Source organism: Synchiropus splendidus, chromosome 9, assembly GCF_027744825.2.
Source record: "Synchiropus splendidus isolate RoL2022-P1 chromosome 9, RoL_Sspl_1.0, whole genome shotgun sequence".
Classification (NCBI taxonomy): domain Eukaryota; kingdom Metazoa; phylum Chordata; class Actinopteri; order Syngnathiformes; family Callionymidae; genus Synchiropus; species Synchiropus splendidus.
This window is the reverse complement of record NC_071342.1, coordinates 11,787,565-11,806,858: the sequence shown is the minus strand read 5'-3', so window position 1 is coordinate 11,806,858 and position 19,294 is coordinate 11,787,565. Positions and strand designations below refer to the sequence as shown.

Here is a 19,294-nt window from a genome sequence, read left to right as displayed (position 1 = left end):
TTCATGATTACATTTTTAAAATACGTAACTGTACACATAATGACAATACTACTAGTAGTACTACTACTACGACTACTACTAATAATAATAATAACATAAAAATGATTATGCAAAAATCAAATTAAATCTATAGCATATTATAAGAAAACTGAATTCACAAATGATTCTCCATGAATTGAAACTTCCAAGTACACAATTTATCTACATATCGTCCTCAAACAATCAAAATCGATTATTTATGGATCAAATGTGCAGAGATTTAGTCATTTAAAATTATTATTTATTGATTGAAGTTCACGTACAATGACGAGTAAGTGCACATCATTGCACATAAATACATTTAACTGTGGAGTGACACCATTTCAAAACAAGATAAATCATCTTCTTTGCTTTGCATTACAGTACCCTCTGTCACCCCCCATGTTCCTTTGACTATTCGTGGATCTGCAGTGTGCACAAAGTTATGTGAGAGAAATTATATTTACACATTTTGCCCAGAGTGTTCCATCAATAGAAAAGAAGAAAAAAGATGTTCCTTCAGAGCAAACAAACACGGGAGTGATGGTGAAAGTTTGAGGCTGGAGCTCACAGATCAACAGTGCTGTCCACACACGGAGGAAGAAGGGAGGGGGTGTCGCTTGAGATTCTACTCTTCTAAAGTGTTTCAGTGCATTGATATTGTCAATTTATCTGGATAAAAAGGAAAAAATACAAAAAGGAGAAATATAAAAGCAATATCTTTTATAGAAAATATACACAAAACCGCCCTGCTGCTGAACCATTGCATCTCTTCGTCCCTCATCATTTCAAACATAGTTCCACAACTCTGACTTCACATGGGGATAACCGCCGGGTTCATGTTGACGATGACCTGCACCACAAAGTCTTTTTGGATTTTAGTGTCTTGCAGACGAGTCTTGTCGGTCAGGAGTTTGCCGGAGAAGAACCACCTCTGCCGGGAGACATCGATGTCCTCCACTTCTTCAAGCTGCTTTTTCAGCTCGGCAATGGAGTCGGCCATGCTGGCGGTCAGGCGCACGTCCTTACCTGGAGAAACGTCATAGTATAGAGAGAATTACTCAAGGCTCAGTGAGAATCTGAACTATTCAATTCATAGATTTAAAATCAATAACACATTATTAAATAAATAAACATAAACTAAATAAAAAACGCACAAGCAAACCAGACCGTGGTAGACAAGTCAGTGTGAGTCTGAGTAATGGACCTGGATGGACATGGATGACCTTGGGATTCTGACACACCATTTCTTTGGGTGACAGTTCGAAAAGTGAGAACATTTGTTTATTTTTCTTCAATTCAGCACCAGACATGGGGAAGTAAGTCAAACAAAAGCACCATTTTTACCTGATGATAGTCGAACCCGCAGCTGGAACTCCTGCCTGCAGGGAGGAGCTTGGACTTGTTTCTGAGTTGAATCAGACACTTTGTTTTCACTGGTCTCGGTGATGAGATTCAAGGGTGGCGCCAGCGTGTAAACTGGCAGTTGGTAGTGGTTCCCCAGTTCGTCGTAACTCTCAGTCAGAGAACCTGCAGAGGAAGGAGGCATTTGCATGAGCGCACCAGGGTGGAGGGAGGGATACTGGAGAACAGGGTCGACGATGAGTCCACAGTGAAGAAGGTGACATGGTAAATGGGTGCGGTTGGGGGCAATGGAGTGGATTTTACTCGACCCAAACAGCTGAATTCCTCAAGACAAATGACGCATTTAACCCGTCGACATCTGAAGAAACAACGTTTGAAGTGACGTAAGTTTCTCTTACAAACTTCACGCTCAAGTACTCTAGCATTCTGATTTCTTGTGTGGTACTCCAGTTTCCTCCCACCGTCCATCCTCACAGAGGCTAATCTAGGACTCTAAATTGGTGTGTGTTTGCCTTCTGTGGCCCCTGCTTCTTGCCCCAAGTCGCTATGATTGGATGCAGTCAAGGAAGCTGTTGAATGAAATGATGCTTTGTCCTCATGATAAAAGAACTGCAGTTAAAAACAAACAGCCACAGAAATCACCTTTGAAGTGAAAAACATCTGTTATTCTTTGATGAATTCAGCCTCTGGTCAGTGCACATGCCTCTAGTTGTATGCGTTTTCAAAAGCTGGAAACCCCCTGTATTGCAACCCCTTGGGGACACATGGTTAATGCAACACTCTGTCTGTCAACTGTGAGTTGCACAGCGCAGTGCTGCCCACTACAGATATATTAAGGATATTAAACATGCACACTACACTGAGATGCAATACTCCAGTAGCATTAACCACTGTATATATTTAGCAGAACAAAAGTGCCAAGGCTTTGAAAGCACAAATCTATTCTCAGAGGTCATGAAGCGCAGGAACTGTTATGCAAGAGCAGTAATCTCCCAGGCAAACCAAGCCATGACGTAGGACCAAAGTGCCTTTGTGATGAGACTCCAAACACTATTTCTAGTTTAAGTGGAAACAGGAAGCCGGTACCGTGTGGAAGAGTGATGCAGGCTCCGTCCACGATGGCCTGGGCCAGCTCCAGGTCGTTGCACTCGGCGGCCAGCGCCGCTGCCCTCAGTGCATCCCAGATCTCTTTGCGACCGTCGAAGGCCGGGGCCGTATCCCAGAACTCGTCCCTCTTGCTCCTCAGCTGGCCCTCTGTTATGGGGTACTCGCTCTTCCACTTGGGTCGCTCCTTCTTCAGAGGCTCATTACGTCCTGACAGAGAAGGATAAACACACATATAACCCACTGTTTCGTCACTTATTTTCCTCAAATTACAGTGGAATATTTGAGTAATAGGTTTCCATATTGTGTTATTCTGTTTTATACAATGTTTAATCTAAACCGCGCCAGAGACAAGATACATGAGGTCACAACAAAGGTCAACATGTGCTGCATGATGAGCTCAGATGAGGACGTGGCCCAGTCGAAAGCAAAATCCATGAAGAGAAAAAAATCTAAATGTTCAGTCTTAGTGCAGATTACTGTAGAGTTGCTATCATGCCACCTGACAACACGCACGCACACACTGAAGTCCACACCAGTGGATTATAGTCAGTAATCAGGTTCCACATAACAGGATTTATCTCGCCTGATCCTATAAAGTCCCAGGCTGGAAAGATGAGCACTACCTCGGCCCGTGGAGAGTAGTAGAGCGGTTCAAGGACAAACAAACAACAAAGCCTTCACTTGGTATTTTATGTGTAAGATAACTTGGTAGTTAGATGACTCAGTGCAGCATAAATTATATGAGAATATGATGAAACAGTTACTGACCACAGCATGATCCACACAGCTGTCAAGGACTGCACATTTATTTCCACGATATCAAAAGGGAGGAGACTTGGATTGCATTTGAATCCAATTTTCAAGTTCAAGTTAACTGTCATCAACTTCATTTGTTTGGTTTTAAAATGACTTTGTCTACCGCACCACCATCGTGGAGCAGTGAAGACAACATGAAGCACAAACTTCTCCACTAACATCTTCTGTTTCTGACCATATAAAATGATTTTGATGGCCATATTTGGCCCCCGGGCCTGGTGCTATTCCCAAACACTGAAAACCTCACACTGATTTTACACTCCAAGACAAGAGGAAAACTGACCTGAAAAAACTCAGACAGATGCGTGACGTCATTGTCCGGATCAATGCTTACATGACATGTCCAGACGCACTTGATAGTGTTGGGTAAAAGCACTACACGCCCTGAATAAATAAGTAGACTGATAACTGCAACGGAAAGCAGGGAAATCAAGCAAAAATATACAATTAAAATGATTAATGATGGTATTGATGTTCCCTGTCAGGACTGGAAGGACCGTGAGACAGACAAAAGGATCCTTTAAAATCTGAACTCGGAGCAATATGACTTGTTTATATCAGTTGCAAAGTAACGCGTTATTACAAAGACATTTGATGATTTTAAAGATAGGCCCATTTAAACGTACATATTAGGAGAGACACGAACTATTGCAGCCGCTTGCATGTTTACGATGGTAAACAAACTGTAGATCCAATTCTAGATGGCAACAAAACCTCTACACTACCACAAACAGTCACTTACTTTTCCACACAATCTTAAGCGGTGCATCTGGGGCATGGTAGTAGTGGTACTCCCTGGAGTTAGGAACCCCCATCGCTGCGACTTGTTGTCAGTCAAGCTACATCCACAGTGTGTCCAGCCGACTCCCTGCACTGACTCACAACATCTGAGCTGGAGCTGCGGTGTGACACTTACCCAGTTGCTAAAAACTGAAGCTTATCTGGTCTAATAAAAACTCCAAAGAGTCCAAAAATATCGCAGGAGCGATTCAGAGAAGGAGCAATAATGAACCAGATGAGTTTTCGACAGAATGTCGGCTCTTTTAAAGGCCTAAGCCGATCAGCTTTATTTAGAGACCAGATCAAAAATACCTGAAGGCAAGATGCTAAACCTATTAGCAGACTGTTGGTAGCTCCTGGATTTCTGTGAACTGCCCACCAACAGCTGACATGCTGAGCTTCTGTCACACATGGGGGGAGGGATCAAATGTGAGTCGCCCAAAAAAAGCCGGTGAAATTGAATAATAGAAAGCGCACGGTTCCAGCAACAACAACAGAATATTGAGAGGATAAACTGAACTTCTGATCCATGGGCTTGGTCTGAGACAAGAAGCCCAGCTTGCCGGCATATCTTGCCACTTGATCAGTGTTTATCACACGAGTTATCTGATGTTGACAAGATGGCTTTAATTCAACACAACCTGTGTGGTTTTATCATGGTTTCTGCCACAACGAGACTCCTATGTTCTTTTCTTTGGAGATATTGGAGAGAACTCGCAGAATCCCATTCACTGAATCACAAATTACAGCACTCATTGCTGCCTGTATCAATCTTGGAAACTTTACACTAGTATTTTTTTGCAGTATTTTCTTTGAAAAATGACAATTTTCTACAGAAAAAAAAATATTAAAGTGCACTTAATGTCCATTTTCTCAAACTGACATGAGCTCATCTTTATTTCTCACCAGTATTGTGTGTGCCTTTTCATGACTAGATCCTTCTGTAACAGCTTTTTTTTTACCTCCTAAATGAACCATCAGCTTAGTTTGAAAGTGTTGAGGAATAATTCAGAGGGAATGTCTGAGGCCCTTGTCAATTAGGTCACGCTCTGGCTCCGGTGCTGAGTGCCAACTCCCAGCAGTGAACAATAAATTATGAATATGAATCAGTGCAACTAAAAAGCACAATGGCTTTTTCAGAGGCAACAGAATGAAGAGTATTTACACCAAACACAGACTCTTCTGCACCAATCCGACACGAGATAATGACCCGCAGCGTGGTTGAATATTCAGGTGAGTCACTCAAGCCCAGACACTACTGGAGCTGGAGGTCCTGCACCGACTGGTGGTACTGCTTTACCGACACCTAATACTTCAGTGTTTCAAATGTCAGAGCATGCAAATATTACATTACACTCAAGATAACACCGCACTTCACTTTCCTCACGACATTGTTTTTACTTCCAGCTAACATTTTCTCCTTGTATTTCAAAGCCTGACTTTTTTTTTCCATCTTAAGTGAGGCATTGGGAAAGTGTGCTGACCAAGTCCAGTTTCACATTTGCATGAATATTTAATCATAAATCTTACATTTCCAAGAGGCTAGAGTTACATATGTCCATCACATTTTCACAGCGGCTCAAACTGAAGGTCTGAGAGGTTGTTGAACGTCAAGCTAGTAATTGTTAGAATGACATGTTCCTATTGAGCAGTAAATACTCACTTGTAAAACTGGTGCTTGTAAGTAAGTCACTTGATAACAGACTATCAATGTGTTTTTTAGTGGCTTCCACTACTATATAGCTACAAAACACAGTAAATGAATTTGTTCATTTTTGTTTTGTTTAAATAAGGGACACATATTTCAAATGTGATTCACTTCATCTGTGTTTACATAAAACTGTCGCTTCTTAGATCAGATCCAGAGACACTCAACTGATATATGGAGCGTTTTTGGGAAGAACCTGCAGCAAGGACATGGAAATGAGGTCCACTTTTCAGAGTTGAGTGAATAGTTTTAATGCCACATTTTATATTCTTGACTGTATGGGAACACTGTAGTTACCACAGGGTTGATGGGATAATTCAGAATCTTTGCTCACTATATCTTCAGCTACATTTTTTCCTGCAGTGTTTTGGGGAAATCATTCACACCTTTTACTGAACGGTTTTTGAAATCTTATTTCTACTCACCTCCACGTTTTTTAGTCCTTGTCAAGGCCCGAACACTCCCTTGTCCTTCTGTCCTACTTTGTCTCCCGACACAGCCCCCCATTACTGTCCCTAAAGGGAAGAAATGTTTGAATAATTGAACAAAATTTTAACATAAATAATAGAGAAAGTGGTCCAAGATGAAGGTATCTGAGATGTTCGCACACTTTTCTCATCACAAAGCAAAATGAAAACACAACCTTTAGAGTGCCATTGGTCTCTTACACGGATGCTCAAGTATGTAGTGTTAATACAGCATTACATTCTGGATTGCAGTGGTATTTATATGTAGTTTGAAAACATTTAAGTGGATGTCTTCATGTCCTCAACTTGCTCATCATCTAAAGACATCTTCAAAGACAAAGGGAATTTGGGCATGATTGAATAAAGCCTCGGGTAAATAAAGACAAATTAAGAAATAAGATTAAAAGGAAAGAGCTGAGAGGGAGCTGGAGGTGTGAGTGGACTCCATGGTGATATTATCGTATACTTTTTGGGGGTCAAAAATCCAAAAATCAACTGCTTTGCCTGACACGGCTTTCCTTGATATAACAGAACACGCTCTCGTCTGGGTTTGAAGCGCTTGCCCTTATCCTTAGTCCAACTTAACCTTACGCTCACAGGTCACAAGCGTTACCTTCTCAGCGAACCAGTGGCACACACAGTTACACAATCACTCACATGCGCACGGCCACACATTTCAGAAGCATTTGATGTTTAACATCTACTTGGTGGAGCAGGAACAAATATAATGACATGCTTTGTTTAGAGTATTGCGTTTTTTGTTTGTTTGTCTTTTTTTCACTTTGTAGACAAGCTTTAACTAAGGGAACAACAGGAGGCGGATAATATTATTTCTCTTCCAACCATATTGTTGATTCTTGTTTTAATAGTTTGGAGTCGCAAAGACAAAAACAGATTTTTTTTTTTTTACATTCACTGCTAACTGCTCCGGCCTTCATAATAATGGCATTCATTTGACTTCATAATATTTACAAAATGTTTCTTCACTGTCTCATGCATTTACCTACAAGCATAAGCATCGTCTCAAATAATCCCTCTGCATGGTCCTTATTCCAAATACCTATCGTGTTGTTGTGGACTGAATTATTATTTTTAAGCGACATTACAGGAGACTGCTTGCTCAGCACTGCGACCAATGACAGCACAGCAGTCTCTGAGCTCAGACGGGCTGGCTTGTTTACGTCACGTGTACAGCCAGCTGACTGAGGGCACGCGTCTCAACCTCATGCAAAACCTGCTGCCGATACAAGTATACATACATCTTTTTTTTTTTTATTCTCCAAAGTATAAATAATACCGTCACGTGCAAGTAAGTGAATAAGATTAACACCTCCGTATTTCCCTTTATATGTATAACAAAATTAGTGAATAACCAATGTATAACTAGAAACCAAACCTGAAATCCAGTCTGCAAAGTGATGCATCCGTCTGCAGTTCGCTCGCCACATCCGAACTTGCTTGAAGTGAAACCCAAGACCAGGAGGCGAGCTGCGAGCTGCAAGCTACAATCTGTTCCCGGACAGACGCGGTCGGGTGCAGACACTTCGGGAAATTTCAAATCGATTCAAAAACGATGTTTCTGATCCCCTTCAATCATGGCAGAACAAGACGAGTCCGGTCGTGCTGCCAAGACCCCCTCTAATCGCTGTCAATCCCCACGCATGCGCAAAACCCATCGTGAATGCCGTACCACCGTTGCCAAACCCGGAAGCAAGCGACACTCCTTCAAAATAAAGCAATTAAGAAGACGACTTTCAAGGTTAAAGACTTTAAACTGCCTCATCAGATCATCATGTAAAAAATCTGAAAAGCAGGAATTGTATTACATTCATATGGAGGATTAAGCGGCGGTTAACTGAATGTGTTTGGATGTTTCCATTAGTTATGATGTGTAATGTGTTTTTTACGGCAAAGATGTTACGATTCAATTAACATCAAGACTTATTTACGGCATGTTAAGAGGCGCTACATTGTGCATTATTATATAACTATATTAATAAGACCTTCTAATGCCAAACGCACAAAATAAATAAAGGTAACTCGATCTTGTCTTGGTGAGAACACGATCATGGGCGATGGTTTAATTCTGATAGTTTTGTTTGAAATTAAGATTCAGATTGAAAAAAAAATAAATAATAAAACCCTTCAATTCCATCAAGCCAGTATTCTAGACATGATGGAGATACATGATGAGCAGTGATAGTCAAATCTCCTCTTATCCCTTAATCCTCTTTTGTCCTACAATATAATTCCTCCTATTTAGTCTCTTCATGATCCATCTTCAACTCTACACTTTGTATTGCTGACCCCCATACGATTGGTTAATGGCTTTCAACACTAGTGCATTGTCCTTAGCTCCCCATACACCTTGTGTCTGTTTATATCTGATGTAACACACTGCATAATATAAAGATCAAATCTGTGGGGCATCTACATTAATCCCCCTCGATGATTTGACATAATACTGGAGATTTCTACAGGATCAAATGCAGACAACACTGGTGAAAACTGCACACAACTTTAAAAATGTCATTTAATGTAAGAAATATGACACAATATGGAATTCTTCAACACAAAATCGCTCTTTTTTTCCAGGTACAAACTGTGATAAATAATGACAAATATGTGTAACAGTTTGATCAAATGAGAACACTGGAGTGAGAAGGTAGAAACCACAATGATTAAATGGCGGTCAAACACAGAAGTTTAGTATTTTGAAAACAAAATGCTACACACATTCGTATTCTGTACAAAAACATTGCACTTTTGTCCAGTGATATGTCAGTCGTTAAAATGGCTTTAAAACGCATTGTAAATCAAGTAGAATTGTTGGCAAGACAAACCCAAGCAGAGGAAAAAGCCTTTGTGGAAGCCAACCATGTTACTGCAACCAGTGCACCAGGATGCCACTTTCTATTGAGGTATTGAAGGTTTGCACAACTCAAAATAGTCCCTTTAAATATCCCAACTGCATCCCAAAATAAAGTCCTGCAAGCTCTTAATACTCCATATCAGTCATACGGGGATCAAGTCCTTTTTCAGTGGAAAGATGTCCCATGTCATGCCATCACCACGTGGGCTGTGACCTGAGGGGAGCAGGACGCGTGTCACCCAGTGGCTGAAACAAAACGTACATGTTACCAGGAGAATCCAAGCAGTAATATTAAGGACAGAAAAACACAAACCTCTGCTTCTCCACTCCCAGGAATATTCTCCAGTTGTTTAATTTTCCATAATAAAATGGGTTTTTGTACACCTGAGGGAGAATAAGAAATAATAAGAAGTTAAAAAACTGACCAATTTAATAGGCAGGCGTACTCACCCTTCCCCACGTGGCCAGTCTTTTGGTTTCTTTAGCGTTAATATGTCGCTCTATACTGGTTTCTCCTCGGGATATTAAAATTGCATGCCAGGCAGTCAGAGCTCCCAAGGCCACGCCCACAGTGCTGCCAACATAACACAACTCATTAGAGGTGCAACAGCTCGTGCAATCTTCAGATGGCTGCAAATTCAAGTGTGGAAAAAAAAGTCCGTCTTCCTCCGAGAAAAACATCTACGAACTGCGAGGTCAACTTTGGTTAACTTCCATAAGGTTCTGGACTGCAGGATGAAACGCTGGTGCGTGGAGGAATTTCTATTTATTTATAATTTGACCATAAATGAGAAAAAGAAGCGCATACCTGGTAAGAACCCACATATAGATTATGCTTTTATGAATCATCCGGTCCTTGTAGGTGTATGGAGGAGCAGGGGTTTGGTAGTTGGTCTGGACGGAAAACAACATCAATGGAAGAAGAAGAAGAAGCAAAGCAGATAACAAAGCTGATATGTGTGTGTACTGAAATGACAGTACCTGGCCTGAAGGTAGAAGGCCAATAAGAACACCCATCCCTGTTACCGGCACGCCAGGCTTTTCCATATCCATATGTTTAAACCGCTTGAAAAGCAACCCAAAGAGAGAAGCCCAACGGCCGAGAGGAAAGCACAAACTGTCAGTACAAAGGAAGCCACAGAAGAAGACACCAGAGAAAAGACACCGGAGATAAGAGGAACCAGAGAATTAGCAACAATGCAGACATGTGCCAAAATACTTCTCACTTCGAGCGCGTTGTACGCCTCGAGGAAGAGATTCCTCCCACTGATGCTACAGTAGACACAGCCGAGAGTCATGAAGAGGCAGAAGGAGAAGAAGTAGCGGTGGTTGAAATGACCCACGCAGTTGTTCAACCAGGCTGTGGCAGGACTTAAGGAAATTCCACTTCAAAAAATAATGCCGTTTCCCTGCTCCTGAAAAAATCTTTAATCTCATCTTAAAGCAGCTAAACCACACAAACGGCAAACACAGCCCAAGTTGACGGTGAAAAAAACCTTCTTGAACAGGAAGCATGAGCTTCTGACTGATGCTGCCTCCAGACATGCAGCCACACTCCCACCTTCCATTGAATTCCCATTTCATCTGTATTTTTGGTAGCAAAGAGTGTTATCATATGCAATCTTGCCAGGAAACAGAGGACTCGACAAGCTTGAACACTCTCTCATGGGCAACATTAAGTAAGACGGAGGGCCGGATTTGGCCCCTGGGCCTTGAGTTTAGCTCAAAGGATACGGCAATGATGATCCATTTTCAGAATGCATCTGCAAAGACAGAGGGAACAAAAGACTCATGCTGAATATTTTGCTAACCAAAGGGCTAAAGCTAACTGCGTGAACAACCCACTGCTTTCTATTGAGCAGTCTCAATCTTAGGTTTGAATTTGATTTGGGTTTTTTTTCCATAAATTTCTAACACTTTTTGGTCACATTTCTTCCATCCTCCAGTGACCAGATTCATGAGAATTAGTTGAAGTTTTACATAAACGGGAGGTGAACATAAAATGAAATGAATTCAGATGAACTTCAACAACATATGAAACAAAGAAGGACATCAAAACCACTCACACAAGGCAGAATGTTCCCACGAAGACTCACCTGTTGCAGATACCACAGTGGTGTGTCCTTGCTGGTTTGGGAAGAATGCATTTTTTGCACACTGACACAAATGGAATGTCGTTTTTTTCCTGCATGAAAAAATCAACATGTTAGCGATACATTTTCACCAGGAAGGGTCCGTGCAGCTCAGAGGACCATACAGTTGGAGGGTATCCTGGTGAAGTCTTGGCAGCCTTGTAGTAGTGAAAAGCAATCATGACCAGATTCCAGTGTCCGTAGCAAACGTGCCAAGCAATCCACATGGGGGAGTACGTGTTGAGAATCAGGGGAAGCAGGACTACATAGGCGATCAGCACAATTGAGCTGGTCAGTACCACCACCAGATAAACAAACACCTGACAGAAGAAGAGCAGCCATTCAAGAACAAAAACCACACAACCGGTGAACGAGATGAGCAGCTACACTTACGGTGCCGAACCAGCGTGTGACGTAATCCACAGTCCATAACACCGGCTCAAAAACGGAGTCAAAAACCACATCTGAGTCTGTGAGGGAGTTGAAGAAAAGTGACTGTGCCAACACCTGTGTGTAAGACTTCAGTTCACGCAGACACAAAGGCAGTCTGCTCCTTCCTCTCCTGGAGCAACACCGCGGCAACACACAACGCAGGAGATGTAGAAAAGAGCCGGGACACCACCGCATCCTGCATCTGTCATGTGACCACCTGCGAGGAAAAGTTAGAGTTAGAAAGTTGTCTTTAGATACAGCAATGCTGTTAAGCATTAAACACCTTAAAACAGTACTCAAATGCAGTTAAGTACGACACATAACCTTTAGAAGGTGGGGACTTTAAATGGGAAAACCTAAACATCACTTTAATTTTGAAGGTAGTTTCAGGAGTGATTCATCTTCACAAACTTACCGTTAAAATTTAGGCGTTGACACTGATTGCACAACTTGCTTTTAGTCTTCACTTCAGGCTGTGTCACGGGTGAAATCACCCCATGTAGTCAGGTGTACGGGCGTGGATCTAAAAATCATTGGATTCACTCTGGAAAATAGAAATACATTTGTAAACACACATTATTGCTCACAAAGTGGCCTTTTTGAGTGTTTTAATCTCAGCAGAGGTGAGACAGAAACACCCAGCCTTGCAGCATTCCAGGCAGGGTGGAGGCTGGAGGGAGGAAGTGTGGATAGCAATAAACGTGAAGTGGATTGTTTTGGACTTAAAAACCCTCTCAGCATCCTTGTCAGAAAACCCCATCCCATCGCTGAACTCTGGGATCAGATAAGAACGACTTCCTAAACATGTCGACTGGTCGAATGTCACTCGGCGAATTCAATTCAGATCCAGCTGAGCGTCCATCACCTTCTATTTCATCAAACATAGGAGTAAATCCGTAAACACTTACTAACGTGCGATTCCAACATAATCTTGACTACAATCCCGAGGCGTGACTTTTTCAAGAGGCGAGCTATAAACACCACATTTCCAACAAAAGGATAAGATCAAGGTGTCACAGTGATCCAAATCCTGAGCCGTGGATATTGCGCATGCTCTGAAGAGTGCGAAGTGCATTATGGGCCAACAGAAAACAAATGTATAGGTTTCATTAAAAAATACATGTTTGTCTTTGTTACATGATATATAATAAATAATATTTCGTTTCTAATCAAAGTTGATATGATTGACAATACCCGCGCTCAAAACAAGTTTGACTCATGGGAGTTGTAGTTCTGACTTGCTTCCGCTGACGTCAAGCTGCTGTCGCGTTGGCTCACCATGTGCCTTCAGTAACAAAATACGAGTTTACTTCACCGTTACTCGTTGATCGTTTGTGAACCTCAATTATGTCATTTTGTTTCAATTTCGACTTGCAGACAGAAAGTGCAAATGGCTTTCAAACGGAACCGAAAGACGGAAAGGAGGACGCTGTCAGTCAACATGTGAGTAATGTATGGTTTTCACTGTGATTGTTGTTCTTCAAGCTGCTTTCTTGCGTTGTAATACCACACACGTTGCAAATGCGCCAAATGATACAAGTGAGTTACAGCACTCTTGTGAAAAACGCTCCAACTCTCACCGCCGTGTTCAGTGAGTGAGTGAGTGAGTGGCCGCCACTGGTGGAGTTAGGTGACAGCATTTAGCAAGGAAGACGTCCAGTGCAAGACTCAGCAGAAGCTCCTGAGAGTCTAAAATAGGAGCATATTCAGTGATGCTGTGGCGTCATTCATATGCGGGAGTAAAAGTCATGAAAACATGAGCACAAGGGAGCTTTCTGCATGTACTTTATTTGTAAAAGAATTAGGGTTAGTTTAAACTGTAAAATATTTATGACTTCTTTATATTATATATTTGCCTAAACAATACTTAATGACCGTTTTTGAAGCACATCTATGTTTACTACAATCGTACTGATCATGGTTGTTTTTCTCGTTTCTAATAATAAACAACAGAACGGTACTGTTGTAAGTAAGTAAGTAAGTTAACTGTTAACAAAGCTGTTAGAGCAGATGTAGATCAACATACAACTTCAGCTTCACTAAAACATCTGCTTTTTATTAGTGCTGTCATTTTAACCCATTAATTCGATTAATTAATTACGCCGCAATTTTGACGCGTTCAAAAATGTAACACAAAATTAATTATGAGTATCAACGGTTCTTCATTTTGCCTCATTTAGAGGCGTGTTATATTTCTATTATTCATTTTTTTAATTGCTATATTGAGCTTTAGTGCCTATTTGAGACAGCCTTATTTTATTTCAGAATTTTATTTATTTAACTGAATCACTGTATTTGTATTACATTTTTGAAAACAGCTTTATTTTATTTATTTAACTGTATTGTTGTATTTGTTTGACATTTTTGAATAGTGCAGCTGGCCTAAGTGGCTTGCAGATGTGCTTGACCTTTACTTTTGGATTTCATTTATGAAGCACAGTTCACCCACAAAAAATTGGATTTCAAATCTTCTCTTCTTACTGTATTCAATTGATTAGTCATGCACTACAATTTTTTAATATCTTAGAACTCAAATTCTTTATCAGGAGACCTTAAGCAGATATGACATAAAAATGTGATTAATTAATTACATTTTTTTAATCGACTGACAGCACTACTTTTTATTTAAAATAGTATTTAAATGTCACGTTTTTGATATAAAATTGTAAAGTTGTGTCTCGTAAACATAATGTAAACCTTCACCAGTCAAAAGTTAGAATCTTCTCATTCATTGTTTTTTTTTTTTTACTACTCTCTACATTGTAGTTACATACTGATGGTATCAAAGAAGGATAAAGAAGGATATATGGGATTATGTAGCAAACAAAAATGTTTAAAAAGAAAAACACTTGTTGTGTTTTATATTTTAGATGACTCAAGAGTAGCCACCGTTTGCTTTGCTGACCACGCCGCACACCCTTGGCTTTGTAATGATGTAATGTAAGTGACTGTTGTAAACTCACCACGTATGTGCCGCGAGTGTTCAATGCAGTAATCAAAGCAAAGGACGGCTTGAAGAATCTAAAATGTAAAACATGTTGTTTACTACATAATCCATGTTCATTCATTACACATAGCCATACTTTATTTAAAACATGTTTTCTTATTGTTTAATTGTTTAAAAATCACTGAATTGCACAGATCACAGTAGCAACTGGAGTTCAAAGTTAAGACTGGACTAATATTGATTTTTGGTTATGACTCATATTTATGTCCAGGCTCCTTTTTGGGTGAGCAATGTTACATCAAGATTCTTGAAATAGTTTCTGTGTTTACTCTATTCAGGTCCACTAACCTCAGTGACCGAGATTGTTTTTTAACTTGGAAGTAGGATTGGTTTTAGATATGAAAACTGTTAACATTAAAACTGGAGTGGATTGGTTGTTTCCTCGTGAGTTTTTTGGTATGAAGTCATCGGTTAATATTTCTCGTTTTGATTTGACAACTATCAAATCAAATGTATTTTATATTTTCTGACATGTATTCTTAATAATTCTTCACTAAATGTGTTTCATTTTTATCTAGAATATTTGCTGTCTAAATATTGACTCCTTTTTAGGTTCTCCTAAATGCAAAGTTCTGGATTATTGCGTCAGGATGACTCCCACATCTGTTCCCGACACCAATGATGAGAAACCAGAGCTGTATTTGTTGCTTCATAGGGCTGATTTGTAATCATCGGCTCATATGGTCACGGTCGTCTAGTGCCGATTACAGGAAGAGCGCCTTCAGTTTTTACTGAAAACCTGTTCTGTTAAATATTGTCGTATTATTGTGTGCCGTCCTGTAAATGTATTCATGTTTTAAATCAAATAATTCAATTGTAATTATCCAAAAAAGAGAATATACTCAAAGTATTTATTGCTTTTAAGGGGATTTGTATAGTATATGATGCAGAATAAATCATTTTGTGAGTAGTGAACTTCGGGCTGAATGACAGCAGAGTTTTGGAAACTTTTGACTTTGAGTTTCGAATTTATTTTTTAGGCCAGGTTTGCCACACATTTCCAGCTATTGATATCGATAGGCTCCATGACTAAGTTCCTGTGTATTGTTGAGTTCTTCCCTGCGTTTGCTGTCTGTTGAAACCCTTGCCACCAGGAAGTATATGAAAATATGTGGCGATTGTAACATTTTAACATTTGCCCTAACCTGCTTTGTCTTTACACTTGCAGAGAGTTGAGAAGAAACAAGCAGTGTTTGTAAAGGAGGCGAAAGAGCACCCCCTCCCCTCTGACCCACAGCTCCTCCTCACAGATGTTGTCTGTGAAACAGTCACAATCGGAGCCTTGCCTCCTCTTCACTTTCTCAATGAGACGGTTTTTGAGAAAACTGTCTCTGAGCGGGAGGATGAAGAGAAGATCCTGACCCGCAGCGCTGAGCAGAGGTCTGATCTCATCTCCGGCGTGTACGAGGGCGGGCTGAAGGTGTGGGAGTGCACTTATGACCTCTTGGAAGTGATGGAGCGAGATGGAGAGACCTTTGGGGGGAAGACTGTTTTGGATTTAGGCTGTGGTGCGGGGCTGTTGGGGATATTATCTCTGAAGCGGGGAGCCAAGCGGGTGGACTTCCAGGACTACAACAGTACTGTGATTGAACAGCTCACTATGCCTAATGTTATTCTGAACTGCCACGATGATGATGATGATGATGATGAAGACAGTGAAGATGAGAGTGGAGCTAAGGGGAGAGGTTCTCCATCCAAAACTGAACCGGAGACTAAAAGAAAAGCATTAGATCCGTCTCAACACCCGCTGCTGAGCAAGTGTCACTTCTTCTCCGGGGACTGGGAGACGTTTCTACCCTTAGTTCTGGAGAAAGACCCATCACCACAATACAACATCATCTTCACCTCAGAGACCATCTACAACACCGACTACTACCCGGCACTTCACATGATTCTGCAAAAACTGCTTGCTTCTGAGGGAGTCATCTACCTGGCCACCAAGTCCCACTACTTTGGAGTTGGGGGTGGGCTGCACCTTTTTAAGGTGTTTGTGGAGGAGAAGGGGGTTTTCTCTGTCGATCACCTGTGGGACGGTGAAGAAGGACTGCAAAGACATGTTGTAGTGCTGCGTTTTAAAAAGTAAAATAAAAAAAAATAAAAAAATAAATATTGTCTGCTTCAATTTGAAGTACTCAAAGTGACTGTCGGTTCTTCCTTTTTCTAGTCACTGGTTTGGATCTGAGATGGCATCATTGAAGGTAGTTTCCCTGCTTTACTTGGCAAGGGCGTCGACATTCTGTCATATTTGTTGTCATCAGCATCGTGTCCCAGACTGGACAGCTCTGATGCTAAGTGAGTCAAACATGGGGGGGTGGTCCTTGAAACTTAATCTTTTTTTTTTTTAACTGTCTTTTTCTTCAGGTCATTCCTAAATTTCATAATTATAGAGAAATTAAACATCACATTAAAAATAATTAAAAGAAATATTTGACATATAATTTAATGTGAAGCTTGAACTTCATTTTTGTGTTAAAAACATTATTAAAGAAAGTTTGTCTTTTTCTTTTCAATATAGGCTTTACAAATGATCTGTTTCAAGTTTTGTTTTTTTAATATTTCACAATTGACAAAAAAACATTGGTTACATTTCATATAAAGGTCTCATCCATGATAAATTATTATTACATCCCATACATCCATAAAACATAATCCATTTATAAGGATTTATAGACGATGTTTTAAATTCTTAGAACAATTTATGCCAACCTTGAACAAGGTTTATAATCTATTATGCTGCACAATACTAAAAGTATTCTGAAGTATTATGTTCTATTTGAAAATGTGGTGTTATTTGCACTTACATTATACAGTGTGGTTAGGCTGCTGTTATGTTATGGTTCAGGGTTCTTTGGTCTTTATAACTAGATTAGGTTACATCAATGATCGTACATGCTTATGAACTTTCGTAACATCTTCTCTAAAGCTTTGTAAATATATTAGGATGTCGTGTGAATGTACTAATAATCGCCCAAACACTGCTGTCACTTCAGTACACACAACCATATGCAATTTTTATCCATTCTAAAACACGGCCACAAACACAGGCCTGGTCACTACAGAAAGGATCCAGGTTCGCTTCAAACCCTCAGGTTGAATTTGATTTTGCAGCTGCAGCAGTCTGACTTATGGTGGTTAACTGATGACTCAAGAAATGGCCGTGGGTGTTAGCAACCGTCTTCCTATACGCACTCTGTGACCTACTCATGACATGTCCAGTGTGGCCCCGCCTCTCACCCAAAGCAGCCGAGACAGGCGCCATCCACGACATCAAAAGAGAAAAATGAAAATCAGCTTCAACATCTCAACTAAAATACAGTTGCTTCATATGAATCCTATCAATTTATAGTGTTTGCTTTGGCCATTAAAAGTAAGGAAGAAGTTTGATTTTCTTTATTTAACCTTCATTCTGCGATCCAGAGGTTGAAGAAATTCAGAAAGGTCAAATGCCATCCATCCCAAATGTATTATTATTTTATTTATGTCGGTTGGTCATAGAAAAAATCTTAAATATAGAACAAAGACATTCATATTTTGACAGTTTTATATATAATGTGTGTAAATGTATTATTTATCCATTGTTATTTATCTCTTATTTCCTAAATATGATCACATTTTTTCACGATAGCACGGAGTAAAGAACAAACGACAAGCTTTGGGGTGAAAAACGTGTGGCGCCTCCCATGTATGCGGTTAAGAATTAAGAGGTTTAAACATAGTGGAAGATGAAACTGAATTCTTAATGGTGACATTGTAAATAAAGCGCTGTGTCATCCTCCAGTCGCTCTTTGGTCACGTCCTACACTGACATGTGAACACGTCCACTCGTGAGGGAAAAGAAGTTGAAAGGTGCTGTTACAGGTCTTTAGATGCATGTGGAGGAAAGAAAGGAAATGGGCTCAGTGACCTTTGCTAGTGATTTCCCCCGTGTTCAAACAGCAGCATGAAAGCCAGGTTTGTTTCTGAAGTCTGGCGCAAAATGTCAATTGCAACTTATCCCACCAGCCCAAGGATGTAGTTTGAAAGTGGATTCTAGAGTCACTGCACATCAATGGTGGGAGTGTGTGGGGCCCTTCTGCTGCTGATAGTGTTAATGGCGTGGTTATACTCAGATAGGCTTGCAAAGGTTAGTTAGAATAGGCGACACACTGATCCAACCGAGCTATAAATCAGACGGTGAAAAGGAAACGTTTCTGAGGTAGGGACACTGTGGAAACCCCTTTCGATACATTTTTTTTTTGAGGAAGTTTCAAGTTTAGACTAGTTCTGACAGTTGAATACGTTGGGGAGTTCAGGGTATGAGGAAATGAAAGCCATGAGCTGATGCGACAGGAGATTACTGAGTAGTGACTAGTCATAAAATATATTCATGGTTTATTTTGTTCTGTCTTTTAGAGCACATTTTGAATATTATGTCAGATTCCTAACATACCAACCGGGGTGTTATTATGATGCATAATTTGGACCCAGTTCAGGGTGAGGGTTAGTCCTTCCTGACCCCAGATAACCAATGAATGAAATTCTTCTTTCACCTTTGCTCTAAATGTGTCATGTTGAACACTTTTTTTCCACCGAAACTTTGCCTGGTGAGCT

The 19,294-nt window shown here is 40.4% G+C and overlaps 3 protein-coding genes across 8 annotated transcripts; 1 reads left to right on the top strand and 2 right to left on the bottom strand.

Moving 5' to 3' along the window:
- Positions 1-272: 272 nt before the first annotated feature.
- ubtd1a (ubiquitin domain containing 1a) lies at positions 273-7,910 on the bottom strand. Of its 4 annotated transcripts, none has more exons than XM_053875354.1 (5): positions 7,658-7,910; positions 6,220-6,309; positions 2,470-2,697; positions 1,366-1,548; positions 273-1,047 (listed from the first exon to the last, which is right to left on the bottom strand). In XM_053875354.1, exons 1-5 carry the CDS (start codon positions 7,707-7,709, stop codon positions 833-835), a joined length of 768 nt encoding a protein of 255 aa, XP_053731329.1. In that variant the 5' UTR covers positions 7,710-7,910; the 3' UTR covers positions 273-832. The 4 variants fall into 4 exon arrangements, with proteins under 4 accessions (XP_053731329.1, XP_053731331.1, XP_053731330.1 ...); XM_053875356.1 differs by lacking the exon at positions 7,658-7,910 and adding an exon at positions 7,269-7,394; XM_053875355.1 differs by lacking the exon at positions 7,658-7,910 and adding an exon at positions 6,438-6,607.
- Positions 7,911-8,782: 872 nt separating this feature from the next.
- zdhhc16a (zinc finger DHHC-type palmitoyltransferase 16a) lies at positions 8,783-12,747 on the bottom strand. 3 transcript variants are annotated; one of them, XM_053875351.1, is made up of 12 exons: positions 12,606-12,747; positions 12,113-12,241; positions 11,659-11,914; positions 11,391-11,585; positions 11,230-11,318; positions 10,868-10,896; positions 10,360-10,493; positions 10,115-10,198; positions 9,942-10,027; positions 9,584-9,707; positions 9,447-9,517; positions 8,783-9,379 (listed from the first exon to the last, which is right to left on the bottom strand). In XM_053875351.1, exons 3-12 carry the CDS (start codon positions 11,890-11,892, stop codon positions 9,277-9,279), a joined length of 1,149 nt encoding a protein of 382 aa, XP_053731326.1. In that variant the 5' UTR covers positions 11,893-11,914; positions 12,113-12,241; positions 12,606-12,747; the 3' UTR covers positions 8,783-9,276. The 3 variants fall into 3 exon arrangements, with proteins under 3 accessions (XP_053731326.1, XP_053731325.1, XP_053731327.1); XM_053875350.1 differs by having other exon boundaries at positions 9,942-10,198; XM_053875352.1 differs by lacking the exon at positions 10,115-10,198.
- Positions 12,748-12,968: 221 nt separating this feature from the next.
- mettl18 (methyltransferase like 18) lies at positions 12,969-16,787 on the top strand. Its single transcript, XM_053875353.1, has 2 exons — positions 12,969-13,140; positions 15,873-16,787. Exons 1-2 carry the CDS (start codon positions 13,045-13,047, stop codon positions 16,785-16,787), a joined length of 1,011 nt encoding a protein of 336 aa, XP_053731328.1. The 5' UTR covers positions 12,969-13,044.
- The last annotated feature ends 2,507 nt before the right edge of the window (positions 16,788-19,294 follow it).